Source organism: Aedes albopictus, chromosome 1 (genome assembly GCF_035046485.1).
Source record: "Aedes albopictus strain Foshan chromosome 1, AalbF5, whole genome shotgun sequence".
Lineage (NCBI taxonomy): Eukaryota > Metazoa > Arthropoda > Insecta > Diptera > Culicidae > Aedes > Aedes albopictus.
The window spans coordinates 215222524-215232470 of record NC_085136.1 but is presented as its reverse complement, the minus strand read 5'-3'; the positions used below and the strand labels follow the sequence as shown (position 1 = coordinate 215232470).

Here is a 9947-nt window from a genome sequence, read left to right as displayed (position 1 = left end):
CCCTCAGAATGCCCCCTTATATCACCTAAAATTACCGAACACTTATTGGGAGGAACCAACTTCCCTCAGAATGCCCCCTAATATTACCTAAAATTACCGAACACTTATTGGGAGGAACCGACTTCTCTCAGAATGCCCCCTAATATCACCTAAAATTACCGAACACTTATTGGGAGGAACCGACTTTCCTAAGAATGCCTCCCACTATCACCTAAAATTACCGAACACTTATTGGGAGGAACCGACTTCTCTCAGAATGCCCCCTAATATCACCTAAAATTACCGAACACTTATTGGGAGGAACCAACTTCCCTAAGAATGCCCCCTAATATCACCTAAAATTACCGAACACTTATTGGGAGGAACCAACTTCCCTCAGAATGCCCCCTTATATTACCTAAAATTACCGAACACTTATTGGGAGGAACCGACTTCTCTCAGAATGCCCCCTAATATCACCTAAAATTACCGAACACTTATTGGGAGGAACCAACTTCCCTAAGAATGCCTCCCACTATCACCTAAAATTACCGAACACTTATTGGGAGGAACCAACTTCCCTCAGAATGCCCCCTAATATCACCTAAAATTACCGAACACTTATTGGGAGGAACCAACTTCCCTAAGAATGCCCCCTAATATCACCTAAAATTACCGAACACTTATAGGGAGGAACAAACTTCCCTCAGAATGCCCCCTAATATCACCTAAAATTACCGAACACTTATTGGGAGGAACCGACTTCTCTCAGAATGCCCCCTAATATCACCTAAAATTACCGAACACTTATTGGGAGGAACCAACTTCCCTAAGAATGCCCCCTAATATCACCTAAAATTACCGAACACTTATTGGGAGGAACCAACTTCCCTAAGAATGCCCCCCAATATCACCTAAAATTACCGAACACTTATTGGGAGGAACCGACTTCTCTCAGAATGCCCCCTAATATCACCTAAAATTACCGAACACTTATTGGGAGGAACCAACTTCCCTAAGAATGCCCCCTAATATCACCTAAAATTACCGAACACTTATTGGGAGGAACAAACTTCCCTCAGAATGCCCCCTAATATCACCTAAAATTACCGAACACTTATTGGGAGGAACCAACTTCCCTAAGAATGCCCCCTAATATCACCTAAAATTACCGAACACTTATTGGGAGGAACCAACTTCCCTCAGAATGCCCTCCAATATCACCTAAAATTACCGAACACTTATTAAGAGGCATCGACTTCTCTCAGAATGCCCCCTAATATCACCTAAAATTACCGAACACTTATTGGGAGGAACCAACTTCCCTAAGAATGCCCCCCACTATCACCTAAAATTACCGAACACTTATTGGGAGGAACCGACTTCCCTCAGAATGCCCCCTAATATCACCTAAAATTACCGAACACTTATTGGGAGGAACCAACTTCCCTAAGAATGCCCCCCAATATCACCTAAAATTACCGAACACTTATTGGGAGAAACCGACTTCCCTCAGAATGCCCCCTAATATCACCTAAAATTACCGAACACTTATTGGGAGGAACCAACTTCCCTCAGAATGCCCCCTAATATTACCTAAAATTACCGAACACTTATTAGGAGGAACCGACGTCTCTCAGAATGCCCCCTAATATCACCTAAAATTACCGAACACTTATTGGGAGGAACCAACTTCCCTAAGAATGCCTCCCACTATCACCTAAAATTACCGAACACTTATTGGGAGGAACCGACTTCCCTCAGAATGCCCCCTAATATCACCTAAAATTACCGAACACTTATTGGGAGGAACCAACTTCCCTAAGAATGCCCCCTAATATCACCTAAAATTACCGAACACTTATTGGGAGGAACAAACTTCCCTCAGAATGCCCCCTAATATCACCTAAAATTACCGAACACTTATTGGGAGGAACCAACTTCCCTAAGAATGCCCCCTAATATCACCTAAAATTACCGAACACTTATTGGGAGGAACCAACTTCCCTCAGAATGCCCTCCAATATCACCTAAAATTACCGAACACTTATTAAGAGGCATCGACTTCTCTCAGAATGCCCCCTAATATCACCTAAAATTACCGAACACTTATTGGGAGGAACCAACTTCCCTAAGAATGCCCCCCACTATCACCTAAAATTACCGAACACTTATTGGGAGGAACCGATTTCCCTCAGAATGCCCCCTAATATCACCTAAAATTACCGAACACTTACTGGGAGGAACCAACTTCCCTAAGAATGCCCCCCAATATCACCTAAAATTACCGAACACTTATTGGGAGAAACCGACTTCCCTCAGAATGCCCCCTAATATCACCTAAAATTACCGAACACTTATTGGGAGGAACCAACTTCCCTCAGAATGCCCCCTAATATTACCTAAAATTACCGAACACTTATTGGGAGGAACCGACTTCTCTCAGAATGCCCCCTAATATCACCTAAAATTACCGAACACTTATTGGGAGGAACCAACTTCCCTAAGAATGCCTCCCACTATCACCTAAAATTACCGAACACTTATTGGGAGGAACCAACTTCCCTCAGAATGCCCCCTAATATCACCTAAAATTACCGAACACTTATTGGGAGGAACCAACTTCCCTAAGAATGCCCCCTAATATCACCTAAAATTACCGAACACTTATTGGGAGGAACCAACTTCCCTCAGAATGCCCCCTAATATTACCTAAAATTACCGAACACTTATTGGGAGGAACCGACTTCTCTCAGAATGCCCCCTAATATCACCTAAAATTACCGAACACTTATTGGGAGGAACCAACTTCCCTAAGAATGCCTCCCACTATCACCTAAAATTACCGAACACTTATTGGGAGGAACCAACTTCCCTCAGAATGCCCCCTAATATCACCTAAAATTACCGAACACTTATTGGGAGGAACCAACTTCCCTAAGAATGCCCCCTAATATCACCTAAAATTACCGAACACTTATTGGGAGGAACCAACTTCCCTCAGAATGCTCCCCAATATTATCTTAAATTACCGAACATTTATTTAAAACCCCCAACTTCCCGCAATAATCCACCTTAATATCTCCCATTCATACCTTAAATAGTACAGAGCAGACTGTGTACCCGATGGTATGTAATGCCAGAAAAAAGAATAATCACAGCTTATTTAGCAAATTAGCTGTAATTATACAATACTAATAAATTAACACACATTAGTAATGGAATTATTCATTAAATTACTTATTTAAAATCAATAAAATAATATCTGACTTCGTCAGCATAACCCCACCCCATCTGAATAGCACCGCAGTTCGACTGCGAGTGCAAGGAAACCCAACTCGGCAGAGGATTTTAAACACCACGCAGCTCGTCTTGCTCTCCGCGACCAACATTGGTATCGCTACTAGCATAGCAATGTTTTAAAAATCTTGCGCGCGTCCTTTCGCACGCAACCTCCGCATTGCTTTCCGCCATAGCGGAAATTCGATGCACCGCTTTGAACTGTGCGCATTCCCCACATCAACAATAACAGAGGCATGGTCATGGCTACAAACTTCTCCGGCTCTCCACCCGAACGACCAACTCGCCCAGATTGGTGCAATGTTTGTTATGCACGACCAAACATAACACCAATCAGGACCAGTTGGTTGGTTGTGTGGCAATGTTTGGCTATTCATGTGCGTTGCAAGAGTTTCGCTTGCCTGCTGGTGGGAGAGAAAACAGCAAGCACACGAACGGGAAGTGCTGCCAAAGCACGGTTCAATGAAATCGGGGCGATGTTTTTCGCAATTCGATGAGTTTCTTACCTAACTTTGAATTAATTATTGTGGCCAAACTACAAAAAATTTAATGTTGGTCCCAAAGAGAGTTTGGTAGAAAACAACATAAACAATCTTTTGTAGAATATCACTTTTCTACTTTACTACGTGTTTTTATTAAAAAACAACAAAAATACCTAAAAAAAGAGCATTTTTTTCTGCTTTTGCCGCAAACTTTCCAAAATTTAAGCATGTTAATCACTTTAGATCGAGTTTTTGTCCAAGAAGCATAACAGCACAATGGTTCACGCTTTCAATTCATGCAAAAAGATTGAGATTTTGATCAAAGATAGCTGAGATACATTTTTTTGAAGTTTTGCATGTTAAAAATCATAGAATTTTGAATAACTCACTTAGCAGTGATTTGCGACCCCATGTTCCTTGGGCACTTTTTCATGTCTCATTAAGACCTATCTGCCCCCAAATTATTTAAAGTCCGGAAACAAACACCCTGTATATGATATATTTGGGTTTCCTATTCATATGGGACAGTTATGCGGTCGTAGACAGCATGTTTATATTTTTATCTTTTCATAATTTCAGGAGTTGTCAACTTCATCGGCAAAAGTGGCTGTTTGAAGTGCACTATCGATGGAGAGTACTCTCATGTGTCCCGAACAGTAGTGTTTTCCGCACTTCATCGTCCTCTAAGAACAGATTCGAAATTTCGTCAGAAGCAGTATGCCAGGCACCATGCTGGGCAAGACTCGTCGGTTTTGATCCTTCCTGGGTTCGACATGGTGAAAGATTGTATTGTTGTAGATTCACTTCATTTGTTAGAATTAGGTATAATGAAGCGACTTTTAACAGATTGGAGGGATGGCTCTCTGGGTTACGAAGGAAAACTTTCTGCTATAAAAATACAAAAGCTATCTGAGTCAGTTTTAAGTGTCGAATTACCTAAGGAGATACATTGAAAAATGCGAGGCTTGGATTGTTTGGCCTTTTGGAAGGGAACAGAATGGCATTCGTTCTTGAACTACGCAAGCAAAGTGGTGCTCAAGGACATCATTGATGAAAAACTGTACAACCACTTTCTACTTCTTTTCATAGCTGTTAGGATATGTCCCTCTGAATATTTCAAGAAATGGTTATCTCTCGCGCAAATACTATTCGAGAAATTTATGGAAGGACACATACAATGCTATGGCGAAGAATTTGTGACCAGCAATATTCACAACCTTGAGCACGTTGTAAATGATGTAGCAAGATTTGGCTCGCTAAACTTAATTTCAGCGTATCCATTTGAAAGTTATCTGTTTCAACTTAAAAAGTACGTGAGACAGGGAAATAATTGCTTACAATAAGTGGCTAACAGGTTACTGGAGAAGAGTCGGATTCCCTTGAAGAGCAAAGATACAACATTCATCACAAAAGTAATCAAACGAAAAAACTCAGTTCACTGTGAAATACGTCATGGGCTTGAAATCAATAATGTATTTAAAGATACATGGTTTTTAACAAATGATTTGGAAATTGTTCAAATGGTTAACGCCTCAACTACTCCAGACAACAATATTCTGATGCATGGTAAAGCTCTTACTAATCAAACTGATTTTTTCAAGCTGCCTATTCGATCTTCGGTATTGCATATCTATGAAGCTCAGATTTGTAATTTAAAGAATTTGGAAACGTACAATATTGAAAATATCATATGCAAGTTTGTTGTAGTCCGCTTTAGCTTGAACAGCTTTGTTTTTGTTCCTCGTCTACACACGTTTAACGTTGAATAGATAATTCATACCATCGTTTTTTATAAGATCAATAAAAATGTTAAAAAGTATAAACGAATTATGTTTTGATAAAAATGTAACTGATGGCAAATGATCGTACCATCGATACTTATTTCATTCCGTCCTCACCGTAACACTACCTTTATTACATGCAGCTTATGCTTCCTGGTTTTTACTTGAATAAACATAAAATATCTTTACTAATAAAACCGTCAACGACCTCTAGCGTAAACCATTACAAATCCTCTTTGGAGTCATCTTGCGAAATATCTCCCTCGTCCTCAGCATCATCGTCATCCTCATTCTCACGTTCTGAATTCGTTGCAGATTCATCAACACCTTCAGAGACGTCCAAAGGCTCTGTCTGTTCCGGCATATCTAGGGTTATCTGGAGTAGGTGTGGGACCTGGGGCGTATTTGAGACTTTACTCGAAGTGCTGCATTCATTTTCAGGAACACAACGAACGTCTGAAAATATTTAGGATAAAAAATATTAGAGTAAAACACTTTTAGTCTAAATCGTGCAACTTTACTGGAGTTGGATTTGTCGCCATTCTTCGTCCTCGCCCTTCGGTGGATGGACGATTGTCTTTGGCCCTTCGATTCACTGCGCTTTTTTGAATTCCTCGTAATCCTCGTGAAAAAATCTTCCATCAATGTACGTGAAAATGTGTTGTTCACACTTCGGACAAGTTTCAGAAAAAAGTCCAGAATGTTGTCACACTTTTTCATTGCAAACTTTCTGATTTCTCCTCTGCTCTCACCTGTCCAGGAACACACGAGCATTAACTTTCTGTCGAAGAAATTTTCAATCAGTCCGTAAGCAACATTCAGTCCGTTACAGGCATCTCCAGTGTGTCCCATTCACAGCGCAACATTTTTTTGTCTCAAGAGCAAACTTATGTGTCTCCGAAGGATTTTGGGCCGCTGAATCCGAATCCGGGCTCAGATTTGCTCCAACACGTCACAATTTTGAGCTATACCTCAATTTATAGGGCAAAACATGCGATTTTGGGCTTTTTTGACTGCAAGTTATTAAGCATGGAAATATTTTTTTTTAATCAATCAAAAGGTTAATTGGTTGATTAACATCTAAATTAACAACTCATGCAAAATATTTCGTTTTACCTAATCAAATTTGATAGATTTATGCATTTTATGTTAGTATGAAAACTTGCATGCAACTTTTGGAGGGTGACTTGTATGGGAAATATCGTACCTAGAATAAATCGCTTAAAACTATCAAATTCGATTTGGTAAAACGAAATATTTAGCATGAGTCGTTAATTTAGATGTTAATTGACCAATCAACCTTTTGATTGATTAAAAAAAATATTTACATGCTTAATAACTTGCAGTCAAAAAAGCCCAAAATCGCATATTTTGCCCTATAAATTGAGGTATAGCTCAAAATTGTGACGTGTTGGAGCAAATCTGAGCCCGGATTCGGATTCAGCGGCCCAAAATCCTTCGGAGACACTTAAGTTTGCTCTTGAGACAGACCAAACGTTATTTTTTGTTACGCTGTGTTATTCTTTTCATATGAACAAACTGAAGGGAAAAAAATACTTTTAACATACATTTAACATACATCAAATGTAAAAATCCGTTGCATTATAGTATAGGTTAAACACAAACACTCAGACTGCACATTCTGCAATTTTTATTAGGAATTAAGCTTCGAAACGTTAAGACGTTAGTGTCGAATTTTAAATTGAAGCAGTATCAGATTCGACGCAAACGTACACGAAAAGAAAAATCCTTATTGAATGTTTTAGAAAATGTTATACATTTTTGCCATTTCGTTTTTGTAATAATCCATATGAATGAATGTAATGTATAGCATAAGAAACAAGAAATAAAAGGTATAAGTTTGGCCTAATGCAATCAATCACTAACTCTTATGATTGCTATTAGATTTCTTATATTTTGTATTTGATACAACTAATGAAATCTATTTGTATATGTTTTGAATCTGCCTTCTACTTTTTCTTTTTCTATTTGAAATAATGAAGAATAAATAAGCATTGTTTTATTGGATATTCCTAATTTATTTGTTTTATGTATCACACTTAGACAGATCTGAAGAGGAATGCTGTATTCCATCGACCAGTTGGCGCCTCGGATGCGTTGGGGCATTTGTTGAAATAGTTACGGAATGAAATCGTTCGGCTTACGATGGTTTTTCCATTTTTTTCCTAATTGCGTTCCAACACCAGCTCGGAGTCGTTTACGGAATCGCAGCTAAAATGGAAAATTCAACGTTTACAGTTCATTCCAGCAAATATTTCAAAAAGTCTTACCCGTCGCCTAGTTTTCCGTGAAATCATTCATCGAATCTCCCGCGTCGACATCTACACTGCACCGCGGATCCTCCTCTTGCGGGTGTTCCTCTTGGTGATCTTTGCTCGCTTTTTAGGAGCCGTCTCGATGCCATCCACTGTCTGTTCCGAATTGGCCGGAACATCCCGTTTGATTGGGGATCCTGAACACGAGATTCCGATCGGGATCGGGTTCAGTTGCTTTCCCCGGGTTACGACTGCGGCTTCTGTTCATCATTCCAAACTCGCATAACTCTCTGAAAGGCTACGGCTCCGCGATAGACCAGGAAACGGATTTTGATTTGCTGAAATAAATAACCATCCTCATGTAGCTACGACAGAATAATTAAAAAATACATTACCTGATAAATCTGTTGATTCTTGGTGAAAAGATTAAAAAAAGGTTTGCCTATAAAAAAATTACTTGGGGGATATTTTAGTTTCCGACGAGGTTTCCATCTCACTCTTTTGTTTACAAGTGTCTGTTCCCGCCAGAAAAAAATCAAACGGCATACTTAAGCAAATCATAAGTTAAACCTTATACTTTTTGGCCATTAGCCAAAAGAAATGAAAAGTATAAGTTTTCCTTATGTCAATGTTGTGGCATCATAATACTTAATATGAGGTGACTTTATTATTGTTATTAGGTTTGGTGTTGTAGATAATAAAAGGCGATTGTAATAAATTGTATAATTGATTTTTTTTTGTGTATGCTTAAGTACAGTAGACATTAGATAAGTGCAACATTATCTAACTCCTGTCAATACCTGCAACAGATTTTAGTCGTGCAGAGATTTTTTACTGGTGGAAATTTCACCCCCATGGGGATAAATAACATCACTGGCCAAAACATATTTGTACTCTCAGATTTGTACTTAGCAATAATTTCAATACTCCAGGTATATCATTTGAACATATTTAACCCTTATGTGGCCGACAGAGCACCCGGGAACCAAGCGCCTATTTAAGCATGATTTAGAAAAAAGCAAAAAGTTTGTCGGACACATAACGGTAAACATCTACCACCATCTACTGTAGTGCTTCAAGGACAATGTTGATTAAAAAATCATACTCACCAACTGCTTGGCGTAGACCTCTTTCTTCAGATTTTCTTCCAGAGCGTCAATTTCATCCGTGGTGTTAACGGGTGTAAATTGTAAAGATGACGATGCTCCGAAATATTGGTCACCAGATCTTTGACGAATAGCGGCGTCTATTCTCATCTCCAGTGTGGCTGTTGTTTTTGCCAACATTGCACCTACCGTATTGAGTACTGTTGCGGTGACATCTTCAACCACCTTTTCGGCAACCGTCTCGATTATATCGGATACTGCTTTGATGATTCTGTCTGCATCCAGCTGAAAAAAAAAATCATTGTAGGGGATTTAATTTTTCGCTTCTGCGTTGCATTAGGTGAGGTAGAAATTAATAAGAATTTTGGTGAAATATCCAAATCGCCTTTTACAATTACGACTTTTCAAATGTTTAATGTAATTAGCCACAAAAGTGACAAGAAAATAATTCATTCAGCATAAAGCTGAGTATAAATAGCATGATTGGTGTAATGCCAGAAAGGTAAAACGAGTTCCTTACCTGTTGAATTTTCACGATATAGCCTTCCGCGAGCAAACCTTCCGGCTGGCAATAAACGTTCTCAATCTCATTGGCTGGTTGGCTTGCCGGGGATGTCTGCTTTTCAAATGGAATCGCCTCCATGAGATCACCACGGTTGCAAGGCTACAGGAGTGTGGGGTCTGAGGTATTTGTCTCCGCCACTAGTTATAAAAGAGAATTATACATTAACGATCAAACGATCAAAACGATCAAATCTGACTATACATGTCAATGGTTGCTCCTCCGTGATTGATCTGAGCTGGTACCAATTGCACTGAGATCCAAATGAATAAGGGCTGGGACACTCCACTTATTCTCGAAGTGCAATTTTAGCAGCTCATGCATTTTTGGATCAATAACGGCGCCGGCCACGTCCTTATAGTCAGTTGGGATGGGAAAGGAATGTTAGAGTGTGGTGGTTGTTGCTACTAAAGACCGAGATCACCTCTGCATCCCCACAACCAGCACGGACTGGGGTATTT

At 39.5% G+C, this 9947-nt stretch overlaps 1 protein-coding gene across 1 annotated transcript; it reads right to left on the bottom strand.

Moving 5' to 3' along the window:
- Positions 1 to 5765: 5765 nt before the first annotated feature.
- On the bottom strand, positions 5766 to 9197 carry LOC134291023 (uncharacterized). Its single transcript, XM_062858279.1, has 4 exons — positions 8928 to 9197; positions 7062 to 7081; positions 6064 to 6395; positions 5766 to 5998 (listed from the first exon to the last, which is right to left on the bottom strand). The coding sequence occupies exons 1-4, from the start codon at positions 9102 to 9104 to the stop codon at positions 5766 to 5768; spliced, it is 762 nt and encodes a 253-aa protein (XP_062714263.1). The 5' UTR covers positions 9105 to 9197.
- Between the last annotated feature and the right edge of the window lie 750 nt (positions 9198 to 9947).

Bases quoted from the DNA above. Each gene is read 5' to 3' on its own strand.
- LOC134291023 (XM_062858279.1), bottom strand. From the start codon at position 9,104: ATGTTGGCAAAAACAACAGCCACACTGGAGATGAGAATAGACGCCGCT. The intron at 6,396-7,061 runs AACACAGCGTAA...TGTTGCGCTGTG, and splicing joins TTTGTTCATATGAAAAGAAT to AATGGGACACACTGGAGATG. The intron at 5,999-6,063 runs GTAAAGTTGCAC...AAATATTTTCAG, and splicing joins TGGCGACAAATCCAACTCCA to ACGTTCGTTGTGTTCCTGAA.